The sequence below is a fragment of the Ptychodera flava genome, chromosome 3 (assembly GCF_041260155.1).
Source record: "Ptychodera flava strain L36383 chromosome 3, AS_Pfla_20210202, whole genome shotgun sequence".
NCBI lineage: Eukaryota > Metazoa > Hemichordata > Enteropneusta > Ptychoderidae > Ptychodera > Ptychodera flava.
Genome location: NC_091930.1, coordinates 9,555,210 through 9,577,744, shown reverse-complemented (window position 1 = coordinate 9,577,744; position 22,535 = coordinate 9,555,210). Strand labels below are relative to the sequence as shown.

The 22,535-nt window shown below is 37.5% G+C and overlaps 1 protein-coding gene across 1 annotated transcript; it reads right to left on the bottom strand.

Moving 5' to 3' along the window:
* Positions 1–801: 801 nt before the first annotated feature.
* Positions 802–21,130, bottom strand: LOC139129509 (zinc finger protein 227-like). Its single transcript, XM_070695146.1, has 2 exons — positions 20,524–21,130; positions 802–7,695 (listed from the first exon to the last, which is right to left on the bottom strand). The coding sequence occupies exon 2, from the start codon at positions 7,251–7,253 to the stop codon at positions 5,895–5,897; it is 1,359 nt and encodes a 452-aa protein (XP_070551247.1). The 5' UTR covers positions 7,254–7,695; positions 20,524–21,130; the 3' UTR covers positions 802–5,894.
* Positions 21,131–22,535: the final 1,405 nt, after the last annotated feature.

Genomic DNA, 22,535 nt, shown 5'->3' with positions numbered 1-22,535 from the left:
ATGTTTGAGATGTAACTCAGTGCAAAACCCTTGCCACTCACTTTGCTTGCTGTTTGTGTGCATCACGAATTTTACTGATCTTTACGATGCTCACTTTTCAGACAAATGTTTTTTCATTTGCATGTAACCTTATGTAAAGTTTGAGATGTGTATTCCGCGCAAAACCCTTACTGCAGAATTTACAGACAAATGGCTTTTGATTTGCAATCACCCATTTCCATTCTGAGCAAAGTCCTTACCACATTGTGTGCAGGTAAAACCCTTTTCATTTGTACATGTAAGTGTGACCATGTGAATTGTGAGATGTCCATTCTGAGCAGAGACTTACCACACACTTAGAAGTCAGGAGGCTTTTCAATTGTATGTGTCCTCACTTGACAGTTCAATTCCGAGCAAAGTCATTGCAATCGCTTTCAGGCATACAGAATAACATTTTCTATAGAGATGCCCATGTCAAATTTGATGTAGCCGTTCTGTAAGCCCTTACAACAAAATTTGAAGGTAATAGGCTTTTCATTTACCGGTATATGTGTCCTCAGGTAAATTAACAGACATCCATTCCAAGCAGAGTGCTTAAAACACAATTTTTATAACATAAGGCTTTAAAATTGTATGTGTGCCCATGTGGATTTTTAGACCGTCAATATGAAAAAAAGCATTACCATACACTTCTCAGATGTCCATTCTATGCGGCTCTTACCACATACTTTGCAGACATAAAGGTCTTCAATTGTATGTATGCCCATGTGCAGTTTTTAAAGTCTATCTGAACAAAGCCCTCATCACACATCTCTCAGATGTCCATTTTGTGCAAAGCCTTACCACACACTTAGAAGTCAGGAGGCTTTTCAATTGTATGTGTCCTCACTTGACAGTTCAATTCCGAGCAAAGTCATTACAATCGCTTTCAGGCATACAGAATAACATTTTCTATAGAGATGCCCATGTCAAATTTGATGTAGCCGTTCTGTAAGCCCTTACAACAAAATTTGAAGGTAATAGGCTTTTCATTTACCGGTATATGTGTCCTCAGGTAAATTAACAGACATCCATTCCAAGCAGAGTGCTTAAAACACAATTTTTATAACATAAGGCTTTAAATTTGTATGTGTGCCCATGTGGATTTTTAGATTGTCAATCTGAAAAAAAACAATTACCATACACTTCTCAGATGTCCATTCTATGCCAGGCTCTTACCACATACTTTGCAGACATAAAGGTCTTCATCTTGTATGCCCATGTGTAGTTTTAAAGTCTATCTGAATAAAGCCCTCATCACACATCTCTCAGATGTCCATTTTGTGCAAAGCCCTTACCACACACTTTGCAGACCTAAGGCTTTTCATTTGTATGTGTCCTCATATGAATTTTGAGCTGTCCATTCTGGGCACCCTTACCACACACTTTGCAGACAAAAGGCTTTTCAATTGTATGTGTCCTCATATGGATTTTGAGATGTCCATTCTCAGCAAAGCCCCTCGAGTACGTTAAGGCGAGGCTCGAGAAATTTCTAATGAATATGCAAATTTGCACTACTAAATATTCATGTTTCCACGAGCGCGCGCGCGCTCAGCGTGATTCAACCGGATTGCCGACGTGTATTGTGTGCGAGTACTCGTGAGTATAGCCTTCGAGGCTTCAGCTCACGTGGGCAAAAGACCCAAACGGGAGATTTGGAACGGCTATTTATGTCAGCCAACTTCACTGTTTCTGTCATTAGCATATCAAGAGCCAACGAAGACTTATACATATCGAAGACGAAGGGTATTGTGGCTATGCCATCATGGTTGCCGCCCGGGGTTGCCGCCATCAACACAGGTTGATCCCTGATATAGCCCGCCACTTGTTTTTGCCATCATTCTTCAAGGACAGACAGGGGTGTTTTGCAACAACTGGTTGTGACTACTCACGACATGTACAAAAAATAGCGTCAATGATATGACACTGTGCTCCTCAGTATATTTAGCGGTAGGGATGCAAGGAGAGAGGTTTGGGGAATGTTGCTGAGAAAGATGCAAAGAAAAGGTTGAAATGTGAAACTGTAATAAAACCTATTGTTTTTTTAGCAGTGAGCGTCCAGCTTGGTAACCATGCCATCTTGTACATGAAGGCAAAAAACATAATTTTCACATGTCCATCAAACTTGGAATTTGCATAGATCAACATAGATCATCCAAATTGATTTCTCTGCAAGATTTTGTATGTTCCTTGCTACAAAATTCTGACCCAATTGAATTATAACAGGAAAACAAGCGCGCATGATTGGACAGTGTGGACTGTGTATTGCATGCACTACATCTGCCGTGATGATGGATTGCCAGACAACCACACTGCATCAAAGAACTGTAGCTTAAAACGAAAATATAACTCTAAACAAACTTTCTTTGTGTCGTTGATAGCCTTGATTTTCTTTGGATGTTGAATGGACACATTTATTAAAGACGTCTCTTTAGCTTGTCATTGATGGTGAAATGATTTTTTGCAGAAACTTGATCGGTTCAGCCAAGTACACATGCTTACTCATAACAGCTATCTGGAATGCGATGATCACAACATTGTTTTGAAATATTCCAATACAAAATTAAAATAATTTTATTAATATGTCGCATTGACTATAAAGTTGCAAATGTTTCCTTGGGTGTTGAAACATGTTAGCATAGTGTGTTACAAATCAACACACCAAACAGCAATGTTCATGTAAGAACAACCTGCTTGATTTCCATGGACTTTCTGGTCCGCCCATCACACTGGTATGTCTGTTTCCTCTCTAGCTTCCAAACATTCTTAGTAAAGTTACAAATTCAGTCTCAGAAGTTTTGAGTAAATTTCAAAATTGATTGTATTAATTAAATTGTCAGTTATCAACAAATTCCTTTTGTATGCCAATACAGCTTATCTGAGAACCGGACATACTCATATACACACAAGATTTGGCAAAGTAGTAAAGTTACAAATTCAGTCTCAAAAGTTTGGAGTAAATTTCAAAATTGATTGTATTAATTAAATTGTCAGTTATTAACAAATTCCTTTTGTATGCCAATACAGCTCATCTCAGAACCGGACATACTTATATACACACAAGATTTGGCAACACCCTGACAATTAAATAATCTTCAACAGCACTGATTTACATTTACAAATTATTCTATGTGAAGTAATTCTTCAATTGCAGATACTATGACAGAAGAGTTCAGCACTGCCAAGATATGAGTATAGCACACTGAATTTTGAACCAGAGTTATGAAAATGACTGAACTGTGTCACAATAAGTTTCTTTTATTAAATCAATAGTTTCATTTTTTCCACTACTACTACTAGTAAGATTGTAGATCGTTTCATTTTTTCTAAGATTGTATATATTAGTAACTTGAAACCAGGAAAAAAATACCAATAAGTGGAAAGGATCAAAATAAATCAAACTATTTATTTCTTTACATATTACAAAACCAGAAAGTAACACATAATTCTAATTTAAGTGATTTAAGGCTAGTTTTACAAGCTTACTTGTCAATGTTTGATGATGGAAAGAAACAAAAAACCACGAATAAACCTCAAAAGCAACAAAATTCCAAGCATAATATTACACGATGGTTCAGAATGTTCATTTACAAAGTTTACTCAAAATGTAGTTTGAAAACGATAGTATTTTGACTGCTGTACCCCCGGGCTGTACCGCGGCTACTACTAAAAGTCTGTTGAAAAAGAGTACTAAATATCGTTGTTTTTCATGTCAACAAGTGATTGAATCAGAAACATGTCTCATGTAACAGTAAAAAAACAACTGATAAATAAGTAACTTTTCTCAAGAGTAACTTGAAACGCCTCGCCTGAAAGAAAATCTCATCCCGTTTCACAGAAACCACAGTCCCTCTATAGAGGGACTGTGCAGAAACTGACAGCGTATTCGAGCGTCACAGCAATGAACGGTCGGGGAATCCCCGCGAAAAATCACTCACACGTATGTACTCGTCCAAAACATTGATTGTTCACTTTTTAGCTGTATGATTCAGCATGCCAAAAATATTTTTATTTTGCAGATAAATAATCTAATTTCTTACTTTTTTATTTCGTTTGTTGATGAAAGTCATTTTAATATTTTTAGATGCTCTAAAAATTTCAAAACCCGCTAAAAAGCGACTATTTGGCCAAAATTCAAACGAAAAACAGGAAAACCAAGCTCGAATCATGGGCTATTTCTGTATGAATACTCTCAGTCTCTACATGCTTACGCTTATTGCTCTCGCCGATGCATGATTTTTGCATCGAAATTTTTCACTCATTTTCGTTGGTATGACTTTGAAACTCCAGGAAGCGATTGAGAAGAAAGGGTTACCTTGAATTATTGAGGTTTTTGCTAATAATTTGCCAAATTAAATGAGAAAAAACACTACGCAAATTTCCACACGCTTACACACTGAGTGTTTCAGAGGCCGGCCTTTCATGTTCGTGTGGTACAACATGTGATCATGGAGGTAGTAGGAGACTGAGGTGTCTTGCACGGTCGCGCCGATGAAATGGGAAGCTGAAATTTTCGCTCGTAATTTTACTAACGAAATCGTAAATCCATTCACAATTTCGTATTTTTTTGACACATTTGAAACCCATGAGGAACGTAATTCATTCTCCCCTGCACTGTAAAAAGGAGATCGAAACGACATGCATGTCAATTTGTCAGAACCAAACGCACGCAAGATGTCCGTCAACATCCACCAATCTCGTAATTTACACTGACAGAACAAAAACAATTTGATCGAGCATGGACGTTCTAACGTAGATACATCATTGTCTATCGCATTTTCATGTAAGCCAATACACTCACACGTACGCTCATAAGTTCAATTATAATGTCAATTCAACACGATCTGGTATTTTCGCTGATAGTGAGTGTGCAGCGTGAATGGTATGCTATAGTCGTTAGATAACACTGATCACGTGGTGTGACAAAATAGTTTTACGGATGTTGTTGACGGAAATGACGTCAATTTTGCCTCTCCCAACTCTATAAGCTTCCTCAGTTACGTAACTTCGTCGCTAAAAACCGTCAGAAACAAAAGCAAGGTTGAGTATTTTAACAATCTCCAGAACTGCTCTCAGACCGACGCGATCGCTGAATGCGTGCTGAAATGGACGCGACCGCCTCGTTACTAGGATACAGTCAGCTGTACCTACCCATAAAGCATTGTATGTGGTCCCTGGATGGGCTTCCTCAGGGGACTGCACAGGGATTCCCCGGGCCGGCTAGAGTCCCAAATTACGACAAGAAAAATGCCAAAATCCAGCCGCTAAACTTGTTATTTTTTTAAAATCGCTGATTTGAATATTATATTGACATATTTGTCTATATCATGCTGGCAAATTTTTATCCCAGAAAGCAAGTGCAGGCACAGGTTGACCCCAATTACGCTCGTAATGGAGGTCGTCGTCAAGGGTCAGCTGATATTTTGTGGCGAGTCATTATTACGGGGGCGAAATTTCTTACAGTATTGGTCGCAATAGTGATGGAAAGTGGGGTCAACGCAGACAGTGTGGTTATTTACAGGATATGGGGGAGTCTACCGGCTGGATTCTGTGCTCGAACAGACAATACCATTTTTGAACCAAAAAATACCGTTATTTAGTGAATTAACTATTTCTGGGATTTATCACATAATACGATTTTGCCGAGTCGTTTTTTATTAAATACATATACAAAGTTTGACTAATATGGAAGGATGTGCCGATCATTTAGCCAGTAAAACCGAAACGCACTCGTTGGTAGAGGGCGCCCTTGCGGGAGCCGTGCCTTAACATACTCAAGCCTGGCATGACACATGGCAGACAAAAGGCTTTTCATTTGTACGTGTCCTCATATGAATTTTGAGCTGTCCATTCTGAGCAAAGCTCTAACCACACACTTAGCAGACAAAAGGCTTTTCATTTGTATGTGTCCTCATATGAATTTTGAGATTTCCATTGTGAGCAAAGCCCTTACCACACACTTGGCAGACAAAAGGCTTTTCATTTGTATGTGTCCTCATATGAATTTTGAGATTTCCATTTTGAGCAAAGCCCTTACCACACACTTTGCAGACAAAAGGCTTTTCATTTGTATGTGTCCTCATATGAATTTTGAGATTTCCATTTTGAGCAAAGCCCTTACCACACACTTTGCAGACAAAAGGTTTTTCATTTGTATGTGTCCTCATATGAATTTTGAGATGTCCATTCTGAGCAAAGCCCTTACCACACACTTGGCAGACAAAAGGCTTTTCATTTGTATGTGTCCTCATATGAATTTTGAGATTTCCATTCTGAGCAAAGCCCTTACCACACACTTGGCAGACAAAAGGCTTTTCATTTGTATGTGTCCTCATATGGACTTTGAGAGTACCATTCTCAGCAAAGCCCTTACCACACACTTTGCAGACAAAAGGCTTTTCATTTGTATGTGTCCACATATGGACTTTTAGAGTTCCATTCCGAGCAAAATCCTTACCACACACTTGGCAGACAAAAGGCTTTTCATTTGTATGTGTCCTCATATGAATTTTGAGATTTCCATTGTGAGCAAAGCCCTTACCACACACTTTGCAGACAAAAGGCTTTTCATTTGTATGTGTCCTCATATGAATTTTGAGTTTTCCATTCTCAGCAAAGCCCTTACCACACTCTTGGCAGACAAAAGGCTTTTCATTTGTATGTGTGCGCATATGAATTTTGAGAGTTCCATTCTTAGCAAAGCCCTTACCACACACTTTGCAGACAAAAGGCTTTTCATTTGTATGTGTCCTCATATGAATTTTGAGATTTCCATTGTGAGCAAAGCCCTTACCACACACTTGGCAGACAAAAGGCTTTTCATTCGTGTGTGTCCTCATATGGACTTTGAGTGTTCCATTCTCAGCAAAGCCCTTACCACACACTTGGCAAACAAAAGGCTTTTCATTTGTATGTGTCCTCATATGAACTTTGAGATGTCCATTCTGCGCAAAGCCCTTACTACACACTTGGCAGACGAAAAGCTTTTCAATTGTCGGCATATGAACTTTGACAGTTCCATTGTGAGCAAAGCCCTTACTACACACGTTGCAGACAAAAGGCCTTTCACTTTTATGTGTCTGCATATGACTTTGGAGAGCTCTATTTTGACCAAAGCTGTTACTACACACTTTGCAGATGAGCAGCTCTTCTTTCGTATACATGCTCATATTGACTTTGACTTCTCTACTACGTGCATAACCTATACTCACATTTTGACTTAAATGTCTTTTCATCTGTATGTATTCGTATATGAGAGTTAGTTTGTGAACAAACCTCTTACCACACACACTTTGTAGACAAAAATCTTTTCATTTGTATGTGCCCTCATTTGAATTTTGAGATCTCCATTATGTGCAAAATTGTTCTACTCACTCTGAGGTCAAACGCTTTTGATCTGTATGTGTCCTCATGAATTTTGAGCCACCATTTATGAGCAAAAGCCTTTACTACAGAGGATGAATAGCTGTTGATGTCCTGATGTGAACTGTTGGATCTCTATCATTCAAAAACGCTATACCACACGCTTAACGGTTGAATTGCATTTCCTCCATGTGTAATCTTGATGACAGAAACCAGTTCTACAAAATGCCTGTCTATCTCTGTCTTATTTCATCTCGTTTTGATTCTTGAACTTGCTGTAAAAAGACTTCTTTACTACAAGAATCTTTGAATATTCTGAAATGTAAGCACACATGTGGAATAATTATGTTCAAGTTCTTATGTGTGTTTGTTGGAAAGGGGCAATTGTCAGTGTTCAATTTGATACCAAGTGTTCTGTCAGTGCAAGGTTGTACCTGAGCTATTTGATGAAACAAGTCGTTGCTGATGACACAGTCCCCATGACGTAAGATTGTGTTGGTTTCATGTCAAGGAGTTGGTTCGGGTTTTTTGAAAAATAGTGTCAATGACACTGTGCTCCCATTTTACAGAAATACTAAGTACTAGTACACACATGACATTACATGCTTACAGGTTGATTACTACGAAAATTCCATTGTAAGTCCAAATTAATCTTATACCCCAGCAATATGAAATGCTCCATCTCATAATGACTTTTACATATCTGACAGAAAACAACCCTAGGATCAAGACTACCATGTTTTAAAGCAATCCAACAAATACTTTGGGAGAAAATGATTTTTTGACAAAAAATGGGAAAGATTGCCCCAAAAATACAACTTTCAACATTTCACCACAATTTGAAGAAATGTAACTAAAGTCACTATAAAGAGCCTGCATACCAAGTTTCAACCAAATCTGGCCAGTGGTTAAAGAGTTTTAGCAATTTGCAGGATTTTTCCTTTATTTCCCCCACATTTGCATATTTTTGACTTTGGCATATTCATTTGAACAAATTAACATCTTCACCCCTGGGTGCACCTGTCCACCAAATACTGAGATGGTAGGTGCTGCGGTTTAGGAGTTTTTAATGTGGATGGACATACATCTGCACATACATACATACATACATACATTGCATGCATACATACATGCATGCATGCATGCATGCATGCATACATACAGACAGACAGACAGACAGACAGACAGATAGACATGCATACATACATACATACATTTTTACAGCTTTTAACCTCCAACAGCCGCCCAACCTATCAATATCAGCTTGTTCAACTTGATACCCGGTGCTACTGCTTATAACAATATGAACAAGAGTTAATTACATTCTAATTAAAATAAACATGCCTTGCTTATCAAGATTATGTCAAAAAAAACAGCATATCTGTCAGGTTATAAAGAATCTTCAGCTTGCTATCTTTATCAGTATTTTCATCCTATTAAACAAGCACATTTTAACTCTCAAATTAACATTGCAAGTAAGTTCTGTTGAATAAGTTGAGACTGTACGTACTCAGAGAAAGCACACTGAAAAGACAAATGTTTGCAACTTAAGAAGTTCAATGTCATCAAAAGCATTATAGGGAATCATGTACCTCTTTCATTGCACTGTTTACACAGATTGCATAATTGCTATAAATAGAACATGAGGAATCTTATAGCCCAGCTTTACCATAAAACCCTATCACTTTGACCACTCTTTTAATTGACCACTCTATTTTTTTCCTCGTAATGTAATTTTATTTAATCCTTATCAAGTTGACCACAACTGGAAATCAGAACTTTCTCTATCTCTCTTTATCTGGCCAACCTATCATGACAAACTATTATGAGCAATTTCTTTTAGATAACATACAGAGAACAATACATGACGGTACAGAATATGTCAAAGTTGGGATTCAGGAAAGTTGCCTTTACATGTTTTCATCATCCAAAACGGTAAACATTTCACTATGAACTGTCAAAAATGTTGAACTTTCTAATAATTCTACACTAAAATTATTTAGGCTTTGTTGATTTCCTAATTAATTGAATTATTTAAAATCATATTAATTATTTTTTTCTGGGTGAATTGATAGGGTTTATACAGTACAAGAGTTACATACAATGTAAGTCAAATTCAGTTAAATATCAATTACCGTCTAACATTGCATCATTCCTATAAATAACACCTCAGCCTGGAACAGCACAATCATAATCTGCTCATTCACATTGGCAGTACTTGACTTTAAATGAATGACCTACTACATTTCACCTGTGTACCAAATTTGAAAGCATGGCAAAAAGTACCACAAATTTGCTAATTTCGCCTTTAATTCACCGAGTCATCTTCAGGTCACTCCTAGGAACCTGCACATCCAATTAGAAAGTAATGGCATACACAGTTTCAAAGAAGATTTTTTTTGACCAAAAATGGCAAAAATTGCCCCAAAATACAAATATGCAAATTTTCCCATAATTTCGATGAGTCTTATTGTTGGTCATCACAAGAAACCTGCAAACCACATTTTAAAGCGAACAGACCATTGGTTTCAGAGGAAACAATTTAATACTGAAATGGCAAAAAAAATAGAGAAAAAAATTCATTAAAAATAGAAAGCAGCCAATATTGACACCAAATCTATATGTTTGAATGAATGGGGCCTAAGGTACCTAAAAACCAAATATGACAATGATCAGACGAGTAGTTCCTGAGTTATTGATTTTTGACCATTTTCGCCCTTTTTTCTACCTCATTTGCATATCCATGAGACTAACAAGTTCATTTTAACAACGGCACATCTAGACCATATATGGCATCACTACACCAAAAATCAGCTTTATACGTGCAGCAGTTTTGGAGTTTTTGCGTTGGACAGACAGACATCCATACATACATACATACATACATACATACATACATACAGACAGACATCTCACATACAGACTTTTTTCAACCATATAACCTCCCAATTGCCATATATGTATGGCAAATGGGAGCTAAAAACTACGTTCACTGAAAACAATCATCATAGTGGTGGAAAAAAGTATAGAGCTGATTTTCCATATGAAATACAATCTTAACGAATTTCGGATTATTGGCTAGTGAAGTAACATCAGTTTAACCCTTTTCCTGCCAAGTCCATATTTCACCACCAGGTCAAGATGGTTAAAATTAATGAAACAAAACATATTCCATATGGTGTGTTTTAACAAAATACTGTACATTTGAAGGCTGTTGAAAACATAAAGACTGTACACTTGATTTTTTTGGACAAAAGATGCTATAACCGACCAAGCCAAGTGGGTGAAAATACGTCATGTTTTGGCTCAATACTGCTTTTTACTGACTTGGCTGATTGGGAAGTGATACTGCCTGGCAGGAAAAGGGTTAATCTGCAAATGTAAGCTCATCTGCTTTTCTTTTGAAGTTACACTTGTTTTTATGAGTAATTTGTAACATTTTAACATTGAGCTATAGGGCACCTAACACTTTTGAGAAATTTGAAAAATATGAAGATCCAGTTATCTCAAATTTGTTCCGATCGTGTTATGCATATCTTGGTATACTGCAGTTGAATTCAAATAAAGGTTTGCCATATACCGGTACATGTATGGAATGTGTTTTCAGGGGGAGGGCATATGAAATTGTTTTGATATACAAGCTACATGCATATGAATGCCCTTGTGAATAATTATCCTTGTGTCTGTTTTCAGAGTAAACTCCCTTAAGAATGCCTGAGATATGTGCATGAATAGACAGGTTAAGACACTTACAACAAAGTAGCAGCCTGGCCACCAAATTAGATCTGATGAACAAAAACTAAAATCATACATGTACCCCATAACAGACTTTCATTAGGAGCCGGCAGCTGGAGAAATTGTATGGCTGGCAAGATCATTTCTCCAGCTATAAAATCTACAAAGTTCAAACAAAATAATGAATAGATAAAAAAATACTGATCCTGATTATTGGTCCTCAAAAATGCAAGATTTTGCAAATGACACAGTGAGATTGCAGATTTGCCATTCCTGCATATTCTATTATCTACAATCTTCATCATACTGAGAACTGTTCTTTACCAGGTACAAAATGTTTTGTAATTGTTTGTTGGTTGAATATTGTGACTGAAACACTGATTGTGCAAAAACTGTAATCAAAATACCAGAGTTAAATGTCATTTTCAATGTTTTACCTTGTACAAAATAAACTGAAACATCCCTCATTTCACAGATTGCACCAACAATCCAAGTGTTTCTTTTAAACAATTTTACTCAGGGAAAAAATACCGCAATTATACGGTGTCGCTCACATTTGATCAGAATTGATACATAACAGTATGGGTACCAAAGATCAACAATAAATGTTGTTTCTATCTGTTCAGTGGAGGAAAATTCTACGTTCAATGTTATGACAATGATTTCTGCACAGTACAACCAGAAAAACTACAAGAAATATTTAAACCAGAAAAACAAGTTGACAAAAGTTGGACACGCTGCCACAGAGAAATAGATGTTTTGATCAAAAAAGGGCAAAAATTGTCCTAAAAACACAAATAATATTGAAATTTCACCACATTTCTTGCAAACAGCTTCTCAGCTTGTCAAAAGATGATCTGCAACATTTCGCGAAATCTATCAGCAATATAAATCACTGGGCCATATGTATGTTGTAGTTACAGCACGCAATCTTATTTGCGCTAGTGATATGGATGTACATTGTATCCTCAGACAGCATCGAACTAAAAGAAATTATGAGTCTGAAAATTTACTCAGAAAAAAAATTAGCACAGCTTTTCTCATTTGGAAAAAAAATTATTTAGAAATTTACAATTGTAAAAAATAGTGACAACATCACTGTTCGCTCCCATATAGTTATCAAAAAAAGTCAACAATTGTATGAAACATGGACATACATATACAAACAGACTGACATACACAGACTGGCACAGAGTGATGACATTGACCTCAAGTGTGCCTTGGCCCATGGAGAGTGATAAAGATATAACAAACAGCTGAATGTAATGATAAAATAGTTAAGTATAGGCCTATACAGGCACTGAGAGTGAATATGTTACAGCAATTTGATTAGTTTCTTTTCCTTTTCTACTTCTGTGATAATATTTAAGACAATCAATCTGCAAGGCAGTTTATGTATTGACAAATATGTTATCTTTTACAAGCACACAGTAAACTGTTCTTGATTTTTCATTTACAATATTTGACATAGACTGAAATACATAACATGCAACCAATGTTTACACTTTGCCCATACACCAGATACATGGAGAAATTTCAACATACAATCATCAACTCAGAAACCCTACAGGTAAAAGTAAACATTGTTTTCTTCCAGAACAGCTGGTACATCCACATCTGGAACAACTTACAAACTTAACCAATTACACAAGGATGATGACACAAGAGATAAAGTTAAACTGTGGTGAACTTGACTATTCCTTTCAAATCCTTACCTAACTTGACATCTTAAACTAAAATACACTGCATGGTTAATTGTGCACAAAAATACATCGGGGTGGACCATTTGACAAAGGGATGGTGTCTGGAAGATCGATGAGGTACATTATCTTTTTTATCCGATCCATTGTACATTCTTTTTTCACCACTAGGAACCTGTACACTAGATATCAAAGTTACCAGATCAAAAGTTTTAGGAGAAAAATGTTTTGACCAAAAAAGGCAAAAATTGCCACAAAAATAAAAAAAAAATGCCAGTTTCAACATACCTTCAATACATTATATTAAGATTAATCTTAGATACCTGTATACCAAATACCAAAGCTATCAAATGAGCAGTTTTTGGATTAAAAAAAAATTTATCAAAAATTGGGAAAATTGCTCCAAAATTACAAATATGACAATATCAATACAACTTGTACAAGCATGACTGAGGTCATTCTGAGGAACAGGAATATTAAGTTTCATAGCAATCAGACGAGCAATTTCAGAGAACAAGATTTTTTGACTAAAAACGGAAAAAATACCCTAAAAATACAAACATACAAATTTCATCCCAATGTTTGCACACGTAATTTAGAATACCTAAAGAAATCTGCATACCAAGTTTCAACCAAATCTGACCAAAGCTTACTGAGTTTTAGCCATTTGCAGGATTTTTCCTTTTTTCCCCCTCATTTGAAAAAATTCACATCTCCACCCCTAGCTGCACCTGTACCGGTACACCAAATGCTAAGACAGTAGGTGCTACGGTTTAGGAGTTTTTGATGTGGACGGACTAACAGACATACATGCATACTTACATACATACACACAGAAGCCATTTTGCCACCTTATACGAATACCTCCCATTTGCATATATACATATGCATATATGGGAGCGTAAAAAATGTTCACAATTTCATTGTGACCACCCCCTCCCAAGATCTAATAGTCCGTCCCTTAGTTTGAGCAGGTCTGTTAATATGTAACAATTCATAAACAATGACAGGAAATGACTCAAACTCAGTGGAGTAGCATGCTGGCATGCCACCACTCCTACACTTGCAGAATTTCCCTTTTTCTTACCTCATTTGCACATTTTTGACACTGATGTGTTCATTTGAACAAATTCACATCTCAACCCCTACATCTACCTGTACACCAAATACTGAGATGGTAGCTTTGGCAGTATGGGAGCCTTTGTGTGTAACGGACATACATCCGCACATACATACCCACAAATATACAGACATACAGACGCCACTCAGACTCATCATACCGGTATAAGCTCTTTTTGGAATTTTTATATATAAAACCAAATATGAGCTAAAAATTGTATTTGCTTCTCAGATTGCACCAGACTGCACAATTGTACACATCCATTTCTCAAAATTGTCCATATAAGAGAAGGAGCACCCCTTCGGCACTTCCCCTCAGCCTCTTGTGTGTTCTCCCCTGTACTTGGAATTCTCCCCTGTCACATATTCTTGTGAAAACTGGGTAATACCATTATATTGCTACATGAAATTAATATATGGTATAAGTAGGTATTGCTTTTTTATCATAAGTCAATGCAAATATGTGAATAGACGATGTTCATGCATGATTATGTAATGCCTTTATATTATCCTCCTGTGTCAATATATGATAAGGTAATGTTAGTTGTTACTGTACCGGTATGGTTTGTAAAATAAATGTGATTAGGTAGTTTTAATATATAATTAAATGATACTAACACTGGGCAAAATGCTTGATATACAACAATATATACACACATACGGTATACTGATACTCTACATTTGTCAAATACGTCAAGTATACCGGTACACTGTAAACTTGGTGTGCGAGGATATGAATTAAGTACACTCTTGTTCTGCAAAGGTATACATTATGTATGATTTTTTATACATTATACAAAGATATACGTTACAATTATTTTTTTGTTCCATATACGTCAATATACGTAAATATACTGACCAAATATCAATCATTTTGCCAAGTGTAATTACGTAATGTACTATGAGATAAGGCCTATATTTTATAACTTAATTTCAATATATGATTAGGTAATGACTATTTATATAAGGATATTTTATTAGATGATTTGGTGCCTTCTTATATTAAAAGAGTGTTAATTTATGATCAGATGTTGTTTGAGAAGGGTTAGCTGCCATCAACAGATGATTATGTAATGTTTATATGATGACATAACGTCCACCTATTTGCAAATGCCATTATTAGTATGCGTAATGTGTTTATTAGGATGTCAAACATCATTATATGATGTAGGTTGGAGCATGAGTTGTGGCACTTTCATTCAGAGTGCTACTTCACATGCATTTTGCTCAAATTTTGCTCATTCACATGAATTTTGCTTGGACATTGGCCTTGCCTTCCGTTTCACATCAGGAGATATGCTGTGCCAATGTCCTCGTACATCCTTTGCAGCATTTTCGTAATAACCTCATATTATCATGCCTTTCAGGCCTAAGGGTTTTGGCTCTGGTAAATTACCAGAAAGTCAGGCCTGAAAGAGTTAATTTGCATCATCTTGTTTAATAAATGTCAATCAAATAATATCCTGTATCAGAAGGCCACTTTCTCTGATGTATATTTTGATCCCTGTTGTTGTTAACATGTCTTTTGTCAACTACATTTTGGTGTTCTACTCCCTTTAGGCATATTGAGAGACATATTATTCATTTTGCCAACTCACTCACAGTATTCAGCTTGCCAACTCACTCTTTACATAATAACACGGTATAGTTATTAATATTACACATTACTTTTCCTGCCAGCTATAATTCAAATGTAAAACAAGCGACCTAGTGGCCAATATAGGTCCACTGTGGTATGTTGAGATTAACTAGTTTTGACAAATGCGTTGATGAAGAAGGTGGAAATCTTTGATAGCTCATTTCAGTGGCCTGACAGCAAAATGGCAAAATGCTGCAAAAATATACAATTGAAGATTTCATCATAATTAGAACATACAACATTAAGATCATCCCTAAGAACATGTCAAAAATACACAATTGAAAAAGCTATTAGGCGAGTTTTGGAGAATCAATTTTTTTGACCAAAAATGGTAAATTGCCCCTTCCACTCCCAAAAAAATTGCAGATTTCATCAAAATTTCAATATATCATATTAAAACAACTGCTTGGAACCTGTATACCAAATATAAAAGCTATCAGACTAAAAATTGCAAAAATTGCCCCAAAAATACAAAATTACAGATTTTATCACAATTGCAACATGTCACATGTAGTTCATCTGTAGGAATCTGTATAACAATTAGCAAAATAATCACATGTCTAGGTTTAAGAGAAAGACATTTTTTGACCAAAATTTGCAAAAATTGCACAAAACTTACTAAATTGCAGATTTCATGATAGTTTAATATATCACATTTTGATCATCCCTATCAACTTGCATACCAATGATTAAAGCAGGAAGACAAGCGGTTTTGGTGAAACAAAGTTCTTGACCAGAAATGACAAACATTGCCTTAAAAATAAAAATTTGCATATTTCTGCACAATTTGAACAAAACTTACATAGGTCATCAATAGAGACCTATAAACTATAAAATATCACAGCTATCTGACCCGAAGTTTGAAGAAGAATTTCAAGATTTTTGGATAAAATGATAAAAATTGCAATTTGAACAAACCTAACTTTGGTCACCCTAAGTAAATGGCATATCAAATTTCAAAGCAATTGGACATGTGGTTTTCGGAGATGATTGTTTTACCAAAAAAGCAAAACATGCCTCAAAAATACAAATACGCAAATTTCACCAATATATGTATAAACTTTAGTGAGGTCAACCTAAGTAAATTGCCTGTCAAGTTTCAAAGCAATCAGACGTGAGGTTTCAAAGGAGATGGCAACTGTTGACAGACGACAGACGGATGACGGCAATGGAAAATCAGCCTATTTGATAAGCTCCGTTTGCTGAGAGTGGAGCTAAAAAGTATTTTTACATGTACAAGATTACAGATGGCAAATTAACGAGCTAAATAGTAGGTCTTTTGACATGCTTTGAGGTGTTGGATTTGAAATAGATGTATAAAACAAAATTGGCAAAAAAAATCATCAAAAGTTACAGCTACTGGCCCGTTACTGAAGTTAAGGTACATCGTATATTACTTTGTGGTACTGTAGTGTTTGATGAGGGGTTGAGTAAATACATTAATTTGTACAGGGAGGCACAGTGTGCTACCTCAGTGTATTGTTTGACAAGTGTGTTTTATCATCATGCTTTCTTTTGCCTCCATGGTTTTTTAACTTTGCTGATAGAACAGCTGTAAAACTGGACATTCATGGTCCCCTGTTGTGATGTGAAATATATCCATGGCCACTTATCTGTTGATTAAGCCCACTTGATGCAGTCAGAAATTCTGTCAAAGGCAAGAACAACTACCAAGGGTTGTAATGTTTTACATGATTGAGATTACAATGCATAACACCGGTCCATGTACAATTGTCTTGTCAGGACAACAAATTTTTTCCTATCTACACAGTATCCAATTTGGAAAGACTTTGTGTCATTGTAACTTTCAGACTATTGTCTGTAGACAAAAATAGTCGGCTACACATGTATGCACATATGTAAGTACATGTGTATGTAGGAACTGTTGAAATGCACACATACAATCATATAGATCGGTACTTACATACATACATGCATGCATACATACATACCGGTACATCAGGGCTCAAAATTAGCGGTAGTCCCGCGTCCGCAGACTACCAACTTTTCCGTGGGGCTATCAAAGTCCATGAAATGGTAGCCCACATCAACTACCAAAGCCAGGGACATGAATTCATTTAGTACTTGGCGTGCCATGCTCAGTCTTTCACTTTTGTCCGGTCTTCCACTTTCTGCAGTCAAACCCAGCTTGGCACAGGAAGGCCAGTCTATGACTTTGCTTTGCAAATTACAAAGACGACTGATGTACCGGTACTTGGATGACAGGCACAGAAAATGATGGTCAATGAAAACATGTTCTCATTGCATTTTGATCAAAATGTATCAATAACAAGCTCCTTCCCAGAAAGCCCATAGTCTGTTTTAGCCCTGCTGAGAAGGTGGTGGTCATTGCCATGATGACTATCAAAGTTGGCATGCAACTCTGAGAATGAAACGGGTCGTCAATACAATGATAGGTCACCAACCTTTTTAGTGTCACTGTTGTCAATTATACCAGTTTCCTTTGGGTAATAAAGGTGTGATGTATTCACATCAAATAACTAACAAATTCACTCACTTCATGGGCACAATCTTGAAAAATAGCTTTTTCTTCTCTTGTTAATGAAACAAATGCCTATACTAAAATATGCATGGGCTACCAGCCATTGTCACTGGGCTACAAACTTCAGAAATTGGTAGCCCAAATGGACTACTAGGGGAAAAAGTTAATTTCGAGCCCTGTACATACATACATACCGGTACATATTAATACTATTGAACAACATGTGAGCCACCGAAGTAATCAGACATAATTGTTATATAGACAATTTTCTCATTTTAAAGGAATTTCAAATATTTGGAACTGTAACATTTCAAATTTTTATGATTTCACGCTTGCTTATCCTTTTTAATTTTCCTGCGTAGGCTATACTTTCTCCCTATCACAGTGTGTCTACAGGTTTATGAAAATCAGTGAAGCTGATTTCAATTCCCAAAAACACTATCTGCATGGCACATAGCAGTGCCACGGCGGGGGGTTGACCTTTGACCCGTATAGCGACGCCCTACCCCGCCAACAGATAGCTGCGTTTCCACAGCTAGCCATGTGCATGATGTGGAGGCATACTGCATTGTACCTTGTAGGCGCTACCACAAGTTATCATTGCCGCCATAATGAGTTTTCATAATGACTAGCCCTGCGTACCTTGCTGTGTGCTCCCGTTATATGGCCTGTGGTGGGAGGCCGTATAACGCTGGTAACACACAGACCTGTACGCAGGGCTACACACAACAACACTGCCACGCAGAGCTAGGCTACATAATGACCTACTGTCCCCGATATTGCACACACATGCAGTACCAGCACAGTCGCTTGTTGATCAATACTATTATGGCACCTGTGGTATGAGCATTCATACCACGGCGGCCATCGCAGTGTACATAGCGAACCACAAGCGACTGCAGCGTGTTCATTTTTAGCCGGATGCCGGCCAAATTGACCGGCTACTTTCGTATTTTGGCCGGCTACTTTTCAACACTGTTTCGCTCTCTGGCCCGGAAATTCTGGTTTTGATAACAATAATTAGATTTTTTGGTGGTCTTGCAAGCCGCAGATAATATTTCAGAAGTGCCGATGTGGCTATATGTAGTCTAGCAATTTACGCGGTGAACTTGTAGCTATCACTGTAGTACCGCAATCAGCGAACGTGTTGTACTGTACACCGTGACTAGGAATCGCTCTCGAGGTCAGCCTCGCTCGCCCGATCACAGCCCGAATTATTCCGACGTTCACATCGGGTACAGCCGAAAATTGGACTAACATACAATTACGTTATGCCCGCGAATAGCCGACCATTTCCGAATGAAGCCGACTTTTGTTTCGCTCAAACGCGGAAGAGAAAGTCGACGCTCGAGAGCTTTGGTTTTCTGCGTAAGAGTAGGGCCTAGTCTGATGGGTTTGGTAGGTTTTTGATCAAATCTAAAGCGACCACAAGTTACTGAGTCTCATTTTTCATACTTTCGAAACGCCACGTCAATCTATCCATGGTCGATCACGATGTCAACTCAAGTCGATCGACATCGCGTTTTGTGGAGGGGCCGTGGTTGTGTGCATCGCGGAAGAGAAAGTCGACGCTCGAAAACTTTGATTTTCTGACTTTGTCTGTTGGTTTTGGGAGGTTTAGATCAAATCTAAATAAACAAAAATTACTTGGTCTCACTTTTCGTACTTTTGAAACGCTACGTCGATCACAGTGTCAAATTTCAGGTCGACCGATATCGCGTTGTGTGTACTGACTACCGGTGCTTTGTACACACACGGTGTAGTACAGGCTGGCGTTCAGTGTCGTTAGTTTGAGGTTTTATCTAACATGAACACTGAAATTTAGCTTTCATTTTCAATTATATTCAACATCAGCAAAAAATCAATAATCAGCTCGCGGATTCGTTTTATTGTGAAATTAGTATAGTGAATTAAAATCACTGAAAATTGTGTTCCTATAATTCATTGAATTGAATAAACTCTTTGATGTCTTCAAACTTTAAAAAATTCTTGCCCACACACAGGGACGGGGACCCCGTCCCTGAAACCCTCTCCCCTTTGTGCATGTTGAAATAGCCTTTTATACACTTGTATAAGAATGCATGAAATTGCTCAGAAATGTCTTCAAATTTAAAAATAATCCTTAACACTCTCATGCTGAAATGGTCTTTCCGTACAGTACAATAATGCATGAAATTACTCCAAAATGCCTTCAAATTTTAAAAATTTCTTGCACACAGGAAACCCTCCCCCTGTGTGTATGTTGGAATAGCCTTTTATACACTGTATAAGAATGCATGAAATTGCTCAGAACTGTCTACCCCGCCCGCCCAGGATGATTCTGGTTGCACACAGAAGCTAACCGCCTACTTTTCTGAATTTCCGCCTACTTCAAAAATTTTTGAGAACCCTGCGACTGTATGTACGAAGACACCCGTGGCCTATAATGTTAAAATAGCTGTTAATACCTGAACGATTTCACTGCTGGCTCTGCATAGAAATCCTCAAATCATGTCTTCGAATGGGACAAGATTTCCTGGGCAAGACTCTAGTAGGAGTACCAAGGCATTCACCTGCCTGGGCATCGATGTTTAGTAAGACTGCAGCACTGATGACTCCTGTGGATTTCGATCTGCAATGAAGTGAATTTTAAGCCAACCTTCCATTTACTTCCAGTTCATCGGTACAGTACTTCTGGAGATCTATCGCTGCCTTCGATTTTCACAGTGGAACCCTAAATTTCATGTTCTCTCTCATAACACAGTCATTGAGTCAATGTCCATAGTCTCCATACTAGCGATGTCCATCGACTGTCAGTTTGAAGCTGATCATGTCAACATGCCGAAAGTGCTGGCGCACGGCTGTGAAACACCGCAGTCGATTAACTTGGATAATCCTTGACTTCCAGACCAAAACCTAAGATTCCAGAACGAAGGAGGGTAAGGTGGTAGTCGTGCCCGCTTCGTCACAGTTACTGCAGAGGGTATGACTAGTCGTGGCCGCTTCCGTCCACACGATCGCCGAGGTATATAACTTTGGCAGTACTGTCCACTCCGAAGGCTGTCATGCCACGGTGAAAATTTGGAAAGGTCACGCAAGTACTTCCGCATATCGACGTGCGCCCTCTATATGCTCTCTATATTTACGTCTCGTTTATTATCAGACCGGCATCATAAAAATTCATGAACAGGTGTGAAATGTATTCATTTATTTGGTAACACACATTTAAACGTAGGATGACGGAGCCGGGATCGTCGGATGTTACAAGGCTCGTTTTTCGGATTCTGAATGGAAATGATTTCGGAATGACTTAAACCGTTTTCTTACAGTATAGAGACTCTAACATTTGTGTTCATATTAAAAATTGCAGGGATAAGCAGTTGGAAGCAGACGCCTGATTGGACAATTTAGCTGGCTTTTATAACTCCTTATGGAAAAAGTTCGGGGACTTATAGATTTGGTCGTGTGCATCCATTCCTTAGGGAACCGTCATTATTTACTACCTCGGGAGGGGGGTTATCGGAAACTGAAATTTCTAATACCCCCACCCCGCAAACAATTATGAATTTGAGTAACCCCCTCTAACACAGAAATTTTGATGGCACCCCTCTTAGGAAAGTTAAATATCAATACATGTATTTGTAAAATTTACAAAAGTTGAATACAGCAATGGTAAAGACTTTTCAAATCAATCCTCGTGTACCCTGCTAGATTATCATCGGTTATCTCATGACGATTGGACAAGGTGAAACCAACAAAATGAAATTCAAAGTCACAACAAAATATGGATATAAAAGCTTACGTTATAACCAGTATCAAACCATATAGTGTTGTTTAATTTAGATGGGTATCATGACAGGGTTTTCAGTAGGATATCTGACTGGGCAGAATTTTAAAGTACGGGGGGGACACGCGAGAGGCTGAGAGGGAATTTAGTGTCAGACGGGGTGTCCCCTATCTTGAGTGGACAATTTTTAGAAATTGATGTGTGCAAAGGTGCAGTCTTGGGCAATCTGAGGTTTTTTTATTATTTTATTTTTTGATGAAGTAAAATTGTTAGAACACCCTAAGAGGGAAAGCACGAGAGGGGGTTCCGCCTATCGCATCGACAATTTTGAGAAACTGATGTGTGTAATGGTGCAGTCTTAGGGGTGTTTCAATTTATTTTACACTTTGTAAAATTGTTTGAAAATGACATTGAACTCTGATATATTGGTTTTGCATGATCAGTGTTTAAGTCACAATGCATCAATGTTATATCGTTCTCTTACACACTGAAACCTGGTTACAGATGTAGGTGTATATAATAAACGATATCTGTACCGGGCTTTCCATCGGTGATGTCATCCGCAAAGTTGCAAAGGTGCGCGACAGAAATCTTAGTGTCCCCATGTACCTTTAATTCAACCCTTTTTGACTTATGTACTTTCGATAAGCTAGTATAGTTCACCAAATTTTGATTGTTATGACGTCCTCGCGT

Coding starts and splice junctions, on each gene's coding strand:
- LOC139129509 (XM_070695146.1), bottom strand. CDS start 7,253: ATGAAAAGACATTTAAGTCAAAATGTGAGTATAGGTTATGCACGTAGT.